This window comes from Leguminivora glycinivorella, chromosome 5 (assembly GCF_023078275.1).
Source record: "Leguminivora glycinivorella isolate SPB_JAAS2020 chromosome 5, LegGlyc_1.1, whole genome shotgun sequence".
Taxonomy (NCBI): Eukaryota; Metazoa; Arthropoda; class Insecta; order Lepidoptera; family Tortricidae; genus Leguminivora; species Leguminivora glycinivorella.
Window position 1 is genome coordinate 335676 of NC_062975.1, and position 19475 is coordinate 355150.

The 19475-nt window shown below is 44.6% G+C and overlaps 2 protein-coding genes across 6 annotated transcripts in view; one reads left to right on the forward strand and one right to left on the reverse strand.

Moving 5' to 3' along the window:
- Positions 1-862: 862 nt before the first annotated feature.
- LOC125226619 (solute carrier family 35 member E1 homolog) lies at positions 863-4567 on the reverse strand. Its single transcript, XM_048130652.1, has 2 exons — positions 4104-4567; positions 863-2256 (listed from the first exon to the last, which is right to left on the reverse strand). Exons 1-2 carry the CDS (start codon positions 4441-4443, stop codon positions 1643-1645), a joined length of 954 nt encoding a protein of 317 aa, XP_047986609.1. The 5' UTR covers positions 4444-4567; the 3' UTR covers positions 863-1642.
- A 271-nt stretch (positions 4568-4838) lies between these two features.
- Positions 4839-19475, forward strand: part of LOC125226282 (palmitoyltransferase ZDHHC18) — a 29662-nt gene continuing 15025 nt past the window's right edge. For 2 of the 5 annotated variants that reach the window (XM_048130215.1, XM_048130217.1), the window contains exons 1-8: positions 4839-5132; positions 10173-10249; positions 11825-12017; positions 12249-12423; positions 13756-13888; positions 15743-15892; positions 16730-16843; positions 17436-17557. In XM_048130215.1, the coding sequence (XP_047986172.1) occupies positions 10193-10249; positions 11825-12017; positions 12249-12423; positions 13756-13888; positions 15743-15892; positions 16730-16843; positions 17436-17557 (944 nt within the window). In that variant the 5' untranslated portion in view covers positions 4839-5132; positions 10173-10192. Of the gene's footprint in view, positions 5133-5814; positions 5955-10172; positions 10250-11824; positions 12018-12248; positions 12424-13755; positions 13889-15742; positions 15893-16729; positions 16844-17435; positions 17558-19475 lie in introns of all 5 variants that reach the window. The other 3 variants (XM_048130216.1, XM_048130219.1, XM_048130218.1) reach the window with 3 other exon arrangements.

Below are 19475 nucleotides of genomic sequence, written 5' to 3' on the forward strand. Positions count from 1 at the left end.
CGTTTCTCTTTTTCGTCTATAAATAATTCCGTATCAAAAGCTTCGGTTTCCATTTCGGACGATTTCTGGACGACCCGATGAACCCTAAAATACGTCCATCCGCGTTGAAAGCGCGCGCTCAACTGAACGGAAACATAGAAAACCAATGATCTCAAAGCGCACGTTGACGCGCGCTGACAACAGTCGAGCGCTAGCGCAGCGTTCAACGCGCGTATTAATAAAACGCGCGTTAGCATGTGTACAGCCTGAATAAGTTGTTATGTAGTTGTAAGAGCATGTTCAGATGACAAGCGCTCAACGCGCGTTTTGATAACGCGGATGGACGTATTTTAGGGTTCATCGGGTCGTCCAGAAATCGTCCGAAATGGAAACCGAAGCTTTTGATACGGAATTATTTATAGACGAAATAGAGAAACGTCCTGCGATATGGGATATGACAAGTATGACATGGCTTTCAGTCAGCGTGGTTGACAAAATTGGGTGGACCGAATATCTCCGTCTTCTGGCGCGTCGTTTCAACCGTCGGTATAATATCACCGTTAAAATTGTTCCTACGTCCATCTTCGACAAATGTAAGAAATCTACTGACTGAACCATAGTGGTCGTGGCAACGCGCGTTCAACGCTCGGCAAGCGCGTGTCATGTGAACACTATACAAAAATTTTGCGCGCGTTCAACGCGCGTTGAACGCTTGTCATCTGAACGTACCCTTAGGTGGCATTAATTTCTGGGCCTGACATGAGCATGATCAGTATACAGCACAATGGTTCAACATAATAATATAACTGTGTACAATATGTCTAATCAAAAGGACCTACTGAACTGAATACCTAAAACTTATATTACCTAAGTATGTGATGGGGTTTTAAAATACTGGAAGTTCACAATATCTATTTATAGAGAAACTCAGTAAATTCAATATTTCATACATAATATGTCATTAAATAAATCAAACAATATCAATTCATACATAATTAATAAATATTAACTCATCATTTAAAACAATAAAAAACAGTGTTATGTATTTATTTATAAAAATATAGGAGCAATGATTAATTCTAAATTAATTCAAATATTAAAATTCTAAAGCTTCTAGCTATCATTTTGTTATTTACAGTTGCACACTTTAGCAGAATTTCATGAGCATTCTGATGAGCGTAAGATCAAAATGGCTTGGTCCAACTGTACAGTCGCCATCAGAAATATAGGAGCGGCCAAGGTGGCCACAAATATCTGGACACGCCTCTATTGTCGAGGAGATAAGGCGTGTGCAGATGTTTTTGCGCACTCCGGCCGTTCAGGTAGACCTGGTGGCGAATGATGTATAGTGGTACAGGTTGGCTATATCGTCTTCGAACGTAAAACATTAGTTTTAATATTGAGATTTCAGTTGAACAATATTTTTCATTAAACATAATATAATAGAAGGTCTTTCAGTTAAGATTAATTATGGATGCGAACTCTTTATTTCGCGTTACGATCTTGTGTTATTTTTACGATATAAGATAAAAAACTAAAATATCACGATACTATTAACAGCAAAAGTGGTAAAACTCCACATGTACAAAAATACAGCTAAAATAGCAACTCTATCCTCGCAAACTTAAAAATAAAAATTCAACTAAATAAATTAGCTACTTCATCATACCGGCAACAGCGGCCTGCCGCCTTCCTTCCGCGCATTGAGTTTCGCTCGATTATACTGCAACACGGCCAATGCCGCCAGCGCCATACCCGCTATGTTCAGAGGCGGCGCCGGGTTCCGTAGCAAAAACAAAGATGCGCCTACAACTAAGACCCGTTTGCCACAGGATAACACGGCGTATGTTAAAGGTGTCACATGGGATAGTACACTAAAAGCGGCCGCCGCTTGTAACCACGCTAAAATTCCATCTAGGAGGAGTAAGCCCATTGAGCGCGGGGACATCGGTTCGGTTAGTAAGGCGGTTCCGTCGCTCCACGCCCAAACGGGGAAAAACATAAGAGCGGCTAGCGCGCTTAAGGCTGCTAAGACTCTTAAGGGCGACCAGCCAGCTCTGGCTAGGAGTCGCTTAGAGTATAAGTGTTGTAAGGAGAGTAAGGCGGCGGCGGCGAGGGCGGAGAAGAGGCCGGCGGCGTCGAAGTGCATCTCTGTGGCGGAGGCGAGCGCCACGCCCGCGGCGACGAGCACGAGCGACGCGGCCACGCCGCGCGGCTGCCGCTCGCCGAACAGCAGCCACGCCAGCCCCGCCGTCCACAGCGGCGTCGTCGCTTTCACTGGAACATTACATACAATGTTAGGAAGCTAAAGCCTGTCAAGCAATTCCTATTATGAATAAAAGGTATCTTGGGTCGACACGTTCGTTTTTCGTCACGTTCCTAAATTTGTCCGATTCTGCTTTCATCAGCCATTCTTCATTCCTCAACTTAGTCTGCCGTCATTATCGTCTTTAACCATAATGAGTTGTTGGCTTTTTCTTATTTCGACTTAATCGTTTTTCGTCATTTTGTATCGTCATATTCTAAGTTGGTATGTACCTAAGACTATAAAAAACCACGAAAAACATAGATTTAACAGCGAACATGAAAGAAAATTATAACGAGTAAAGAACGAATGAACAACAAAATTGACTGTAGTTGAGAAAGACCGTCGACGATCGTGACGAATAAAGAATGGCTGACAAAAGCAGAATCGGACAAGGAACGTGACGAAAAATGAACGTGTCGACCCAAGAGTCGTCTGACACCGAATAAAAAGCAGCAAATAAAAAAAAAGTCCATTGTAGGCCACATCTTTGCCTTCAACTAGTCTGTGGCTAAGAGTAAGTCCGTTTTCACATTATCCGATCCGATATCGGATGTCGGAAGGATTTCTATAGAAAAAATCCAAGATGGCGCCTGTAATGTATGGGATATCGGTCCGACATCCGATATCGGATCGGATAATGTGAAAACGCACTAAGCCCAATATAATAATAAAAAAAAGTGAATTGCTGTATTCAATGACTATATCTATACTTATGGCTAAATTTATGATAATAATGTATTTATTTAGTAAGCACTGGTAGCCTAGCGGTAAGTGCGTGCGACTTTCATTCCGGAGGTCGCGGGTTCGATCCCCGGCTCGCACCAATGAGGTAATCACTTTTCGGTGAAGGAAAACATCGTGAGGAAACCAGACTAATTCCAATAAGGTCTAGTTACCCTTCGGGTTGGAAGGTCAGATGGCAGTCGCTTTCGTAAAACTAGTGCCTACGCCAAATCTTGGGATTAGTTGTCAAAGCGGACCCCAGGCTCCCATGAGCAGTGGCAAATGGCAGTGTATTTATTTATTTATTTGGTTCACCAACAACTGTTTACACTGGCTTATAAAATATTGGAATTTATACAAGCAAATGGTTTACAGACTAAGTGCAACAATTACTTACAGGTAAACACAGCTTGCGTTTCAAACAAAGAAATACTAGAAAAGGTCCCGCAAACAATAACTTATGTAAAAAGGGATTTCCAATGTTTATGGCATTATAGCAAAAATTACATCAATAATTAACACACTGTGATACAGGGTTAAAATACCCTTATTAAGTAATTTGTTATAAGTTATTTATTTTCTGATCAAATTTATTGGGCAAAAAAATTTTCTAATGGTAAGTATTTGAGAAATGCCAGAGAACAACAACATAGGGGTTCTAAGTGTCAGTACACTCATAAAAACTTGGTGGTTTTGGTCGCTAGTGGGAATAACCCAGACAAGGTCTGGTTTCATGTTGACTCACCCAACTTGCAGTTGCAGCTAATATCTTTGTAGAGCTAATATCTTTATAACTAAAATGTAGAGGTAAAATTACAAATCTTATCCTAATATATGTCTTGTGGACACATTAACACATGTTGTATGTATGAACTGTATCATTTGATTTGTCACAGTTTCATACTTTGAATTTGAACGGCCAACTGTGAATAAAACCATGAAATTGCTCAGGCCATTTTACTGTTGCTATCAGTATATATAAGGCTATCATTAAAAAATAAAAGATCGAACTTCTCCCATCAACTCTTGGAAAGGGTACTTCTGTTGTTTCCTTTGTTATATGAAATAAATATGAGTAAATATGTATAGTGACCTGTATGCGCGTAGGACACCGGCACCTTCCATATGGAGACCTGGGAGCAGAGCGTCGTGAGGAACTTGGCGAGCGCCAGCGGCAGCAGCGCGCGCAGCAGCGGGCGCAGCGGCGGCGCGCGCTCGCGCAGCACCACCGGCGCCGAGCACAGCGCCGTGCACGCCAGCTGCGCCATGGCCACCGTCAGCGGCCGCGGGAACTCCGTCAGCAGCAGCTTGCCCACGACGTTGCCCAGCGCCGAGCACGAGAACCACGCCGCGCACAGCAAGCCCACCGCCAGCGCCGCGCGCGCCTCCGCGCCGCAGCGCCAGCGCAGCCAGCGCGCCCCGGGGAGTAGCATCACCGAAACAGATCAATCATCTCGTCCTCACGGCTGCCCTTCACAAGTGTCGCAACGCTAACTCGTCACTCTTTCTTCCCGTTTGCTGCGGCCTTTGGCAATATTTCCAGTTTCCACTTTCCAGCTGAAATGTGTCACTTTTCTGTCACTGTCACTGTCTTGGTGACGTTTACCGACTGTTTGAGACTGATGTTTTAAAGCTCTTGCGAATATTTAACGAAATTTATCAATTCATAGTTTAAAGAAAATAGTGAATAGTGTGGAAATATTCAATATTTCATAATTTTTAAATAATTGATACTCATAATCGCTAATTAAAAGGTTTAAATTTATATGAAGAAAAAATTGACAAACTCAAACATGACAACTTAACGTTTTGTTATCATGTGATCGAATCTGTGGTAATTTTAGTTAGACAGCCAAAAAAAGCAAGAGAAAGTTTGTTACTTCATTTAAGTATTAATAATGAATACATTATTTATTGACACATTCGACAATATTTTTTGTGCATACATTTTGTTTACGGTACGTACTTGAGTGTATTGTATCGAGCCAGCAAAGTTTAGACGGTAGATAAGGAGTGAGTGCATTGCTTGTGAAGTGTCGTGTCGTGTGGGAGTGTTTACTGGAGCCAAGACGTCGCGTCGGAGCTTCCCTGGCGCGGGTTGGAGGGTCCGCGCGACCGACAGGTGAGTGCGGGCGACGAGGGTCGCCGCCGCGGGCTCGTCCCGCCCACGAACTCCGCGGGCTGTTTCCTTACATGTTTATGCGTTCGTTTCCTGTTTTCATACGGTTATACATATTTATAAGCTCTGGCTGTGAGCTGTCATGATCCTGGATGGTCTATACGGTGGGAGTGACGCGCCAGGTCCTGGACAGCTCGCGCAGGGCGCCGCGGCGCTGACCGTGGGCGATGACATCATCCTGTATATTATGTTTGTTAGGCAATTTGTTGCCCTGTCAGACTGAGGTCACAGGTTGGTTGACTGAGATTTGTATACAATTGTAGTATCCAATAGAGGCCAAGGTTTTTATGAGTTGCTACTTACATTTAATAGAATTTCCTAGGCTCTTGTGTTCTCTAATATTGTTTAGAATCATAGCCAAGAATGTTTTCAAAAGTCAAAGATGAAATCAAAAGGGAATCTTGAGCTTATTCATTACCCTCCATCTTGGAGTCTACTCTGATGGCTACTGCCCCAGCTTTATCCCTATAATTAATATTCTAGAGAGATCATACTCTCATGTCAGGATGCCAGAGTTCACATATTACAACATTTATTGAAAATCTTCCAAACTATTCTTAAAGGGTTTAATTAGGGTTTTTCACAATGTACCAATTTTATCTCAAAAGTAACTGGTGAATTGCAGAATTAAGATCCAGATAATGGATGAAGCAAACTTCTGCAGTAATCTTCCTGGTTTGCAAAACTTCAGACACTGCTAGGCTGCCGAAGCTTACTGCTATTTTATACAAATTTAGAGCAGGACAGATAGAAGTCATGACTAGGGTGAGTGCCCATGACCTCAGTTGGTATAATAATTATTGTTTTAAAATCCATACAGCATTTTGTTGTGTAAATTACTGATTTAACTAGTCTCTCAAGTATAATTCCTAGGCTTAATGAAATATAAGTAAAATTCTTTTCCTTCCCCTTATCCCATTTGCTTTTTCTTCCATAGCACCCTATCAGATGGATATCATCTCATCTTTCACTTGCATTTGTTTCATATCATCTCTCTTACTGTAGGTGCACTCAGCCAAGAAAGTGGTTTACCACTTTTTAATTCTATTTCAAACATGTAAGGTCGAAAAGTGGTAAACCACTCTTTTGACTGACTGTACATTTGTGAGTGTGTATGGGAAAATGTCCCACTTTGTCGATTGCTATGAAGCCTCTTTGTCAGTTTATTTATATAAAGATACAAGTCAATCTCTCCTTAATGGTAACTGACAAAGTGGGACATTTTACTAAACACACTCACATTTTGTTTCTTCCTTCTGCTTCCATTTGTAATACCTTTATTGTAAAATGACTTAAAGTCATGTTACATACAAATTACAAAGTATAAACACAATAATGGATCTTAAATAGCAAGTTCACATAAAAAACTGCACAGCCAAACTATTTAGTTTAGACAGCAGAATCACCTCATAAAATTAATCATATGATGTGAAATGTTAATTAGTATAAACATTCCTTGCTAATCTTATCAGAGCTAAGCACTTTGATCCAATTCCATGTGCTTAATGTTAATGATTATGTCTGTATATAGTACAGTTTCTAAAATTTATTTATCATCAAAGTGAAACTTAATGAAAATTACACTTAACACATTCGTGGGCATGTATGCTATAGCATATGCATAGTCATTTGTTTCTTTTGGTCTATGACAGATGATGTCACTACTCACTAGCCATCTTTGAACGTGTTAATTTAGTTATTAGCTAAATTATGAAACAGGAAGAGAAAAAAAACATAAAAATATTTTTTGCAAAAAAGGATTAAGTATATTGCATAATTAATTTACAATAAATTCCAAGATTTCGAACCCTTTACAGCTTTACAGCAAATCAAGGGTGAACAGCTGTTCTGGGCGAGCTCGCTCCATCGTAGGCCGCGTCTTTTCCTCGGCGAGTCTGTGCTCATGAGTAAGCCCATGTATAATAATTCTAAAAAAAAAAAAAAAAAACTGCCAATTCGTAAACCTTATTTGGAAAGACCTTATTTTTTATGGTCTGCAAATGGTTAAGTCAGGGTTGTTGTTATTAGCTCAAAGTCACTTGGTTCTTGACCTTTTTTCTGACCTTTCATTTTTATTATATGTATCTATATTTAGACATATAAATAATTACGAGATCTTTCGATTCTAAATAATAACTGAAAACAATGCTTAGAATTCATCTTAGCTACTTGAAGTATTTCACGAATTTTTTTCTGACAGTGGTTTTAGGCACGGCAGAGAAAATATATATATATATTTTTTTTTATTATGAATGGGCTTACTCTAGACCACAGACTAGCTAGCCAAAGGCAAAGACGTGGCCTACGATGAAGTAAGCTCGCCCAGAAGATGCCCTGCATTAATTAACATTACTATCGTGCGAAGTGTACGCAAAACGTGCAGTATAGGTGGGTAATACCTTAGAGATGAAACCCAAACGATCAGGGTTTCAGGGTACGTAGCCAAAAGCACAAATTCTTACGATAATGTCGTTATCGTAGTAGCTCGCTCGTAGATATCTCTATCGGCGTCTAGTCATCTAGTGTCAACTATCGTCATTTCGGCTAGGCCGGCAGATTTAATGTAGGTATTTATTTATATATAGGCGATTATGATTAGACACCTACATCACGCCTGTATTCCCAAACGGGGCAGGCAGAGCACATGAAACTACTTTAACAGTGTTACTCTTGGCAATGAAGGGGTTGAAAATGGACACAATTTAGTCTTAATTGCCATAAATAAATTCTGGGCGCACGGTAGTGCCCCCGTCAAGACGCAAGACGAGTATAATATTTGTCCCTTCTATTCTATATTTTTAATTAAAAATGTTTTGTAAGAAAATTTAGGTCCTTTTTCAAATGACCCTTGTAAGCGGTTGTGTAATTTATAGACAAAGGTGCAGTTATTCGGCCTACGACGGCGCCGCGCCGGGTCGCGGGCCGCGCGGGCCGTAGCGGCACTGATTGGCCCGGCCTTCAACGAGACATTAGGCTGATCCGCTCTTCCTGACATTTGACAGTTGTTTGCTTATTAACTCGTCACTTTCTGGCAGGTACTACCGTTTTGAATCTGCCCCTGACTCCTGAGATTTAATAAGAATGTGACAGGAAAGTCTTAGGCACTAGTCTGTTCACCTCTGTATTATTGTTTCTCTAAGAAATATTTAATAAAGTGACAGACAGACAGACAGTCAGCCAGACAGACGGATAGAATCGCACCATAAGGGTTCCTTTTGTACCTTTTTGGTATGGATCCCTAAAAAAATTAGGGATCAAGTCTATTGGTGGCTGAGGCGGGAACGTCCGAACCGAACCCGCGCCTTCAGCTTACGCGGCTAATGTCCGGACCACTAACCACCCCGGTCCCTTACAGCGCTTTCACACTGTCCGATCCGGTCCTACATCCGATATCGGATCGGATAATGTGAAGACGCACTTACTGTTACGATAATAGCTGATGTTGAGGCGTGTGGATTTGTGGAACCTCTTTTACGACGTGCTTTAGTGCGCACACTATTTGCAGTGTGACGATGCCTTTAATTATAAAAACAAATAAAAAATAAAAATAAAAAAGCCATTTATTCTAATTGCACTATTACATTTTTTTTCTACATTTTTTTTTTATTTAATTATGCTGGTGCATTAGACCCTTTTTGGGTGAAGGCCTCCTCCATCGATTTCCACATGTCCAGTTCTCTTTGGCACATCTTTGGCAGTTTGGATGCAGTTTGGGCCAACTGATTGTTTAATATCTTCGTCCCATCTTGTGTATGGTCTGCCGCTGCGACGTTTGCCTAGAGGGCCGCACCATCTTGTGACTTCCGTTGTCCACCTGCCATCCGTGAGTCGTGCCACATGACCAGCCCATCTGAATTTCAAGCTTTTTGCGTAGCTCAGAGCATCTATATTTTTCGTTATGCTTCTTATTTTTGTATGTCGAATTTTCTGTATTTTTTTTATTTTTAGAATACTGCGTTCCATGGCCCTTTGGCAAGTAATTATTTTGTTAGAAGCTTTGTTCGTGAATTTCCAAGATTGGCTACCGTACTACCGGCTAATTATAAAAATAACATACGGGAATTACCTAGTATGTACTCATTCACGCAGATATTATCGTACCACGTGCGAGCTCGTCATCATCCTATCCTAATCTTATCACTTTTATCGACACGTAAAATTATTGTACTATCAGTGTCCCACATCATTTCAATTATCAGGTTATTGGTCCAATTACTGAGTTTCGTAAGGTAGTTATTTCCGTGGATGCTTCAAAAATCGCTAAATATTTGATTTGAGTGATTTCAGGTGGTCAAAAGCTTAATCAAAGAATACCTTTATAATTAAGGTACGACGGGGCAAATCTCGACTGGGGGACAATTGTACCTAATCCATTTTTTCCATTATTACATTATGATGTTGAGTTCTACATGTATCCACTGAACACGCCTACCATATGTAACCGGTGGACACTTTATTTAATAATGCCAACATTGTAAAACATGGAAAAAATGGACCAGTTACATTTGGCCCCCAGTCGAGATTTGCTCCGCTGTACTATCAGCTGCAAAAGTGCATGGAGAAATTATGAATGAATTCATTGATAAATTCGCCATACACTGTTGCACCTGATAGTACCTTACATATGTTGTAGCTCATTAAAAAATATTGAAAGAGCAAATAGAAGTTTTGCTTTGCTTTTTTCCATTTCTCATAAAAGCAATTTGATGTCTGCTCTGCTCCATACAAGAATTTGTTACATAATCCAAGAATTTGTTACACATCTTGGAAACCTAAAACATTTTTTTTTAAATCGCAGAAGCTTCTTAATTTCACTATTATTAAGTACGACTTTGGCTAAAGCGTACCCTCAACGACTAAGTATACAAGATTTATACGAGATTAGTGGCTTTGATATATGGACTCGCGTGGGAACGCAAGTTGTGCTAAGCCTACAGATGTACCAGTAAAATAGTAAAGTAATTGATAACCATATTGTTACAGATGACGCGGGCACTCGGAGCATGTGCATATGCTCTCAGATACTGAAGAACGTGTGGAGCTCCTACCATACGGGGAAGGTGGGTCACGATAATATCTCCTTCCTAGCTATCTCTGTCGCTCTTGCATATTGGCACGACAGAGCCAACCTACTTTTCTTCGGCGTTTCGATTTCGTTTCGCGTCGCAGAAATGCCATTCGGCTACCGGGCCTGTACTCATTCCATAGTCAAGACCAGCAGGGCTCGGATACCGGTTAAATTTTCAAACTGTTATCATGTACAGTTTGCGGCAAAACCTTTAAATTTTCGTTTTCGCCCGAAAAACCGCTATTTTTAAACCGGTTTTTAGGGGAACGCTTTCATAAGAGGTTTCGTTAGATTAACTCATTTTGAACAAAATAAACCGGTTTATTCTGCGGCATGATAGGTAATACTGTTCTAACTAAACAAAAAAAGTCGCTGCGTGAACGTAATAGGTATTTACGCGGCGCCTGTGCGTGTTGCCGCTCATCGAATAAACTGGTTTATTTCGCAACTATGGGAACAAATCAAATTATTTTAACAAATATTCTGATTTGTGTTTTTTATGTAGTCACACTACTATATATAAATTAAAAATCGAAATAAGATGTCATATATTAAAGAAAAAATGACGAGCACCACCAGTGGTGAAGGCCGGATTCGAACCGGCGTCTTTTAGCAATTTTAATTTATATATAGTAGTGTGACTACATAAAAAACACAAATCAGAATATTTGTTAAAATAATTTGATTTGTTCCCATAGTTGCGTATAGATGGCAGCACCAGTCTCTCTAGCTATATCGCAAACCTGTAAAGGTTTCGTATAGGAGGTGCAAGCACCTACTGCTTGCCCTTAGAGTTGGTCAAAGACGCCTAGTCTTACAAAGATGACATATAGAAGAGAAATTTCGACGGCTTCCGCTGTGGCGAGGTGGCCTAGGGGTGATGGCGTTTGGCCCGGATTGCTAAAAGACGCCGGTTCGAATCCGGCCTTCACCACTGGTGGTGTTCGTCATTTTTTCTTTAATATATGACATCTTATTTCGATTTTTTGGTTTATTTCGGTTAAAATAAAGTTCTCATAACGTTCGCGTTATTTGGAAATTTTGGATTAAAATCGAAACTAACCGGTTTTAACCGGTAAAAAATAAACCGGTCCCGAGCCTTGGTCAAGACCAACCGTTGGCAATGATATTATATTACCCCACTGCTTGTTTGGTGTGCCCCTCTTGTTTAATCCTACGCACTATCCACCGCGTAAGGAAAATGTCACAGGATGCAGGTTTATGTTAACCCGTTCGTGGTAAACCACCTGAGATGGTGATTTACTCGCGAGGCGACTCGTCAATTATCATCAGGATCATAGTAGGATTATTGTAGCTTCTTGTTCATTAAGGAAATGCCATGAGAAGCAGCTTGGATTATGTAGACAGGCCTAGTCAAAGGAATATGGGCGAGGACAGTCTTCACAGACCAAACAGCTTTGCTTAAATCGTCGCTTATAGGTCAAGTGAGGTCAAGGTATTCTTATTTGGCGTGAAATGGCGATATCTTTAACTACGTAAATGCTATTGATTTTGGTTTCTTCAGTAGAATGTCAATAACGTATAATATTTCTATTGATAATTGCAGGGTGAGGTTACACGTAATGGTGAGATGGCGCGGAGGCGCGTGACGCGCAAGTGGGAGGTGTTCGCGGGCCGCAACCGCTTCTGGTGCGACGGGCGCCTCATGACCGCGCCGCAGCCCGGGGTCTTCCTGCTGACCCTGGCGCTGGTCGCGGCCACCTCCGCGCTACACCTCGCCTTCGACGGGCCGTATCTAGGTGAGCCGACAGGAAAGACCGAGACTTGAATGCTCATGCTTAGGGTATCGGTGCAAGGACTCTTGGGACTGCGATTCCTGTAGGGTCGCAATCTTTTCAGGAGCTTCCCCTTTGGAATTAAAAGGGGCGAGATCCCATAGGTCATAAGCCTTGACCCTCGAAAAGAAAGCGGCAAAGCCTTCTAGCCAATTTTGACACAATATATTACAAAAATTTATTTAATTATTGCAGCCCGTCGCGTGTCCCCCGCGCTGCCGGCCGCGGGCGCCGCGCTCGCAGCCCTGACGCTGTGCGCGTTGCTGCGGACTGCGCTCACGGACCCCGGCATCCTGCCTCGCGCGGCGCCCGCCGAGGCAGCCCTCGACGCCCCCACGGCCACGGCTGCCAGGCCGCCGCCTCGAGCGAGGTACAGTATACAAGTATAACAGTGTCACTGCGGACTGCACTCACAAACCTGGGCATTTTGCCTAGCGAGGTCTAACGACTACAGCTGCGAGCCAGCCGCCTCGAGCTAGATACAGTATCATAGTCCAAATATGAATAGGTTGCCTCGGCTTTGAATGCCCCCGTAGTAATCGCTGTTTTGCATCCGTCTCGTCCGGTATACAAACAATATACATACGGTATACTGGACTCTTGATTTCATCAAAATCCCAGTAAGTTCGTTGTATCATAAGTAAATATAAGAAGATTATACCATCCCATACAATAAAATGCAACCGCTTATGCGTGCAAAATAGTACATTGTGCAACAAGGGGAGGAAGTTGAATATTACTAACGAGAGTAAGTTAAATCGCGACGGCTTGCCGGAGCGATTTAAAGACTCGAGTTAGTAATATTCATACTCCCCGAGTTACACACGATGTTTTTCATCACATTTGAGATAAAAATACAGAGGAAACAGTTATAAGGCAAAACCTTCAACCGGCGGCGTTGCGACCAGTAGTGTATCTTGATTTACATCAGATTATTCATATTAAATCCATTGTTTTTGATAACAAACACTTTTTGAACGAAAACAAACTCGAAAATACTGCGTATAAATTAAATGCAATGTTCAAAAAAGCAGATAAATCATATGATTGAACTAAAATTTCACATATCTTTCATTCAGTTCAATAGGTATTTTGATCTGTTGTACTCTCCGTTGCTAGGCAACGGTGGGTGCCTCGCGTACGCACGCGGTCAAGCGCGAGTAGAGAGCATGTTGTCAGATTATAAATTATAACAATTTATCTCAGTTAAGTTTACGAAATAAATGCAAAACACACTGAGATAATTGTAAAAAATAAATAAAATGCATTTCTCATACCTTATAATTTCTTTTATAGCTTAATAGACAAATTTTGGTTGTGCAATAAAAATCCTTGGCAGATTGAAACATCCTTTGCCTGAAGTATTGTACGGATTGTATTCATTTTTAAAACTAAATCCATTATTCCCTTGGGAATAAAATAGTACATTATGCTTCAGTACACGTAGACGTAATGATACCTTTAAACAGCAAATGTGATGAAAAATAATAGCCAGAAATCTGTCCAAAGTGATACACATAACGCCATCTACAAGTTTAATCAATGACAAAGGCATTTTAAGTGGCGCTATCAAGTTTTTGCACGTCTTTAGGCTGCCGCATTTTATTGTAAGGGATGGTATAAACTTCTTCTAGTTAATCTATGGTCTGATTATTAGACGAATTGAATGAACGCGTCTGACGTGATTATTATTGTTTGACAGGGAGGTGCTAGTCCGGGGACGCGTAGTGAAACTAAAGTACTGTTTCACGTGCAAGCTGTTCCGGCCGCCGCGCGCGTCCCACTGCTCGCTCTGTGACAACTGCGTGGAGAGGTTCGACCACCACTGCCCATGGGTGAGACACACATACATACATACACACGTGTACTATACTGTCTCACGTGCAAGCTGTTCCGGTCCACTGCTCGCTGTGTGACAACTGCGTGGAGAGGTTCGACCACCACTGCCCATGGGTGAGACACACATACATACATACACACGTGTACTATACTGTCTCACGTGCAAGCTGTTCCGGTCCACTGCTCGCTGTGTGACAACTGCGTGGAGAGGTTCGACCACCACTGCCCATGGGTGAGACACACATACATACATACACACGTGTACTATACTGTCTCACGTGCAAGCTGTTCCGGTCCACTGCTCGCTGTGTGACAACTGCGTGGAGAGGTTCGACCACCACTGCCCATGGGTGAGACACACATACATACATACACACGTGTACTATACTGTCTCACGTGCAAGCTGTTCCGGTCCACTGCTCGCTGTGTGACAACTGCGTGGAGAGGTTCGACCACCACTGCCCATGGGTGAGACACACATACATACATACACACGTGTACTATACTGTCTCACGTGCAAGCTGTTCCGGTCCACTGCTCGCTGTGTGACAACTGCGTGGAGAGGTTCGACCACCACTGCCCATGGGTGAGACACACATACATACATACACACGTGTACTATACTGTCTCACGTGCAAGCTGTTCCGGTCCACTGCTCGCTGTGTGACAACTGCGTGGAGAGGTTCGACCACCACTGCCCATGGGTGAGACACACATACATACATACACACGTGTACTATACTGTCTCACGTGCAAGCTGTTCCGGTCCACTGCTCGCTGTGTGACAACTGCGTGGAGAGGTTCGACCACCACTGCCCATGGGTGAGACACACATACATACATACACACGTGTACTATACTGTCTCACGTGCAAGCTGTTCCGGTCCACTGCTCGCTGTGTGACAACTGCGTCGAGAGGTTCGACCACCACTGCCCATGGGTGAGACACACATACATACATACACACGTGTACTATACTGTCTCACGTGCAAGCTGTTCCGGTCCACTGCTCGCTGTGTGACAACTGCGTCGAGAGGTTCGACCACCACTGCCCATGGGTGAGACACACATACATACATACACACGTGTACTATACTGTCTCACGTGCAAGCTGTTCCGGTCCACTGCTCGCTGTGTGACAACTGCGTCGAGAGGTTCGACCACCACTGCCCATGGGTGAGACACACATACACACGTGCACTATACTGTCTCTCGTGCAAACTGTTCCGGCCGCTAAATAAAAGCTCGGCGACACATGCGCGTTTTTAGAGCGTAGGCGGAGCGTTAGCGGATAGCAATGATAGCGGCGCGACGGACGAACGCTGGCGTCGCGCCCAGCTGACACCGGCGGAAACTAACGAGCGCGGATTGCGAGCGGAATGCGCACGGCTTGCTCAGCTAACGCTACGCTTTCAAAATGCTTTATGTGTGACGGAGGCTTAAGCCGGTATTAATAGAGCGAAAAATTATCAAATTAGAGGAAAGGCGAATTTCTATTTTTCCATATGGTTGACTGGTAGAGAATGCCGTAAGGCAATCCGCAATTTGTACTTTTTCCAATTGTACAATGAAGTTTACATAAATAAATAAAGACGGAAAAAATACCGAATAGCGAATGCTCTCACCAACTGAACCACGGAGGCCTACCAGATGTGTTCGATTTTGTTCATGTCTTAAATGCCTTAGCGTCGCGTTTAGCTGAAGCTGAGAATTTATGTTAACAGGCACTGGAGTCTCAACTTACGTTGAGGATTCGTCAGTGTGTTAGCTCTTTTTTAACCGACTTCAAAAAAAGGAGGAGGTTTTCAATTCGACTGTTTTTTTTTATTAAACAATTTGGTTGCCTCCAGGTGGGCAACTGCGTCGGTCGACGGAACTACCGCGCGTTCTACACGTTCGTGGTGTCTCTCTCGTTCCTCGCCGTGTTCGTGTTCGCGTGCGCCGTCGCGCACGTGGCGCTCGAGGCCAGGTCCATGGGCCTGGCCGCCGCGCTAAGAAAGGTAACTAATAGTTAATACAGCAGTGGACCCGCGAGCCAAAATGTAGATGTGTGCCTCGGACGAGGCAAAGATACCAATGTACCTCGGACGAGGCATATCGCTTGTCTGAGGAAGACATCCACTCTGCTGGGTCACATCTAGATTGACATTCCCTTGGGACACTCGCTTCTGGAGTGCTATAGATACACACTACATTGACATGCACAGCACTACATTCTACATTGGCATGCCCTTCCGACGCTGCTTGCTCTCTGTGCGCTATAGACTTGCCTTGGCTAGATGGCTAGGTATAGTAGGGATTAACGCGCGTCCTACACGTTCGTGGTGTCGCTCTCGTTCTCGCCGTGTTCGTGTTCGCGTGGGCCGTCGCCAACGTGGTGCTCGAATCGAAGCCAGGTCGATGACCCTGGCCGCCGCGCTAAGGAAGTTGGGGAATATGGCCCTGCGAGGCAAAAATACCAATTTGCCTCGGACGAGGCATATCGCTTGGCTGAGGAAGACTCCACTCTGCTGGGCACATCTACAATAATCTACATTCCCTTGCGACAGTCGCTCTGTGTGCGCTGTTGTAGATAAGGAAGGAAGGTAAATTAACATTTGTGTCCACACAGAGCGACCAGCCTCGCGAGGCAATGTCCTCGCGAGACGAGGCGAGGCGAGCGGTCGAGGTAGCGCGCGTTCCACTAGAGATCGAAATCGTACTCTTTCTTTGTTCAAATCAAAGGAGTGTTAGAAAAAATGGCGCGCGTTGAGATGCCATGTTTGTATTCGACGGTGTTTCGTATGTTAGTGGTGTTTGCGGCAAAGTATCTATTAATCTTTTGTCATCTTTTCTAGGAGCCAGCGTCAGCGTTGGCGGCGGGGGTGTGCTTCCTTTCCGTGTGGTCTGTGCTGGGTCTGGCCGGCTTCCACACGTACCTCGCTTCCACAGACCAGACTACTAATGAAGATGTGAGTATTACGTGTTGCCTCGCGAGGCAAATTGTGCTTCCTTTCCGTGTGGTCTGTGCTAGGTCTGGCCGGCTTCCATACGTACCTCGCTTCCACAGACCAGACTACTAATGAAGATGTGAGTATTTGAACTGGCTAACATATCAAGCACGGAAAGTTCCGCGCGAGGCAAATGGTCGAAGCAGACGTGTTTTGGCAATAAAAATGGCCGAAGCGCTAGGTATTGGTGTGGAGACTTGTAAACCATTTCACGAAGAGATAATAACTTGTAGCTTAGTGAAATAGCCCACTGGGCGTTCATCCATACTTAATATTATAAATGGGGAAGTGTCTGTGTCTGTCCGTCTTTCACGGCAAAACAGAGCGGTGAATTGTCGTGATTTTTGAACTGGAGATAGTTAAAGGGAGTGACGTAAGCTATGTTTGGTCTCTTTCTAACCCCCCACTTCCCTAATATGGGGGGTGGAATTTTGTATGGAGCATTCCGCAATTTTCGAATTTAACAAAAGCTAGTAAGAAAATATATCGGTGCCTAAAAAATATATCGTAACTTTTTTAAAGTTTTTTGATGTGTTTAAATGTTTTGTTACAGATTAAGGGTTCATTCTCGTCGCGGCGCGGCAGCGGCAACCCGAACCCGTACTCGCGCGGCAACGCCTGCGCCAACTGCTGGCACGTGCTGTGCGGCCCGCTAGCGCCCAGCCTTATAGACCGGTACGTAGCGAGTCACCACTGTACACTACACACGTGCCACGAGGCAACCCGGACCCGTGCTCGCGGGGCAACGCCTGCGCCAACTGCTGGCACGTGCTGTGCGGCCCGCTAGCGCCCAGCCTTATAGACCGGTACGTAGCGAGTCACCACTGTACACTACACACGTGCCACGAGGCAACCCGGACCCGTGCTCGCGGGGCAACGCCTGCGCCAACTGCTGGCACGTGCTGTGCGGCCCGCTAGCGCCCAGCCTTATAGACCGGTACGTAGCGAGTCACCACTGTACACTACACACGTGCCACGAGGCAACCCGGACCCGTGCTCGCGCGGCAACTCCTGCGCCAACTGCTGGCACGTGCTGTGCGGCCCGCTAGCGCCCAGCCTTATAGACCGGTACGTAGCGAGTCACCACTGTACACTACACACGTGCCACGAGGCAACCCGGACCCGTGCTCGCGCGGCAACGCCTGCGCCAACTGCTGGCACGTGCTGTGCGGCCCGCTAGCGCCCAGCCTTATAGACCGGTACGTAGCGAGTCACCACTGTACACTACACACGTGCCACGAGGCAACCCGGACCCTTACTCGCGCGGCAACGCCTGCGCCAACTGCTGGCACGTGCTGTGCGGCCCGCTAGCGCCCAGCCTTATAGACCGGTACGTAGCGAGTCACCACTGTACACTACACACGTGCCACGAGGCAACCCGGACCCGTACTCGCGCGGCAACGCCTGCGCCAACTGCTGGCACGTGCTGTGCGGCCCGCTAGCGCCCAGCCTTATAGACCGGTACGTAGCGAGTCACCACTGTACACTACACACGTGCCACGAGGCAACCCGGACCTGTACTCGCGCGGCAACGCCTGCGCCAACTGCTGGCACGTGCTGTGCGGCCCGCTAGCGCCCAGCCTTATAGACCGGTACGTAGCGAGTCACCACTGTACACTACACACGTGCCACGAGGCAACCCGGACCCGTACTCGCGCGGCAACGCCTGCGCCAACTGCTGGCACGTGCTGTGCGGCCCGCTAGCGCCCAGCCTTATAGACCGGTACGTAGCGAGTCACCACTGTACACTACACACGTGCCACGAGGCAACCCGGACCCGTACTCGCGCGGCAACGCCTGCGCCAACTGCTGGCACGTGCTGTGCGGCCCGCTAGCGCCCAGCCTTATAGACCGGTACGTAGCGAGTCACCACTGTACACTACACACGTGCCACGAGGCAACCCGGACCCGTGCTCGCGCGGCAACGCCTGCGCCAACTGCTGGCACGTGCTGTGCGGCCCGCTAGCGCCCAGCCTTATAGACCGGTACGTAGCGACCCATATAACCATAATCGGTCGCCGTTCCTACGCAAATCCTCCTATTTTGTGTACACACAGGTCTTCGGGTCTCAATGCTTAGTCGCAGTACGGTCGACGTTTAGTCGCGGCGACCCAAATGGGGACGATTGGTAACAGGCACAAATGGTCACAGAAGTGACAGAAGTGTGCACTACGCGTGCACACATTGTTACCGTTTGGCGACTACTTTCCCAAAATCATTCGTTCATTTCATTCTTTTCAAATGGCGACTGTCAGAGACGTCAAAGTAAAAAAGAAATAAAATCATTTGACATTAAAATGTAATGGCGTAAGAATTTGTTAAAGATAAATATTGTTTGCATTTGTAATATAATGTGGGCTAATTACCATGGCCAATTAAATTGCTCGAGTGATTTCATAAAATAAGTCTAAATTTATCAACGCGCCATCAATTTACCTCAGTTTAACCAGTAATAATATTATTGACTACTCGGTGTTTGCGTGTTATGTATATTGATTGGTGAAGTTTTAGTGCTCCGGTGCATATACTATACTGAAATAATAAAAATAATGCCTAGAAAACCAATTCCAACCACCAACCAACCACCACCAAA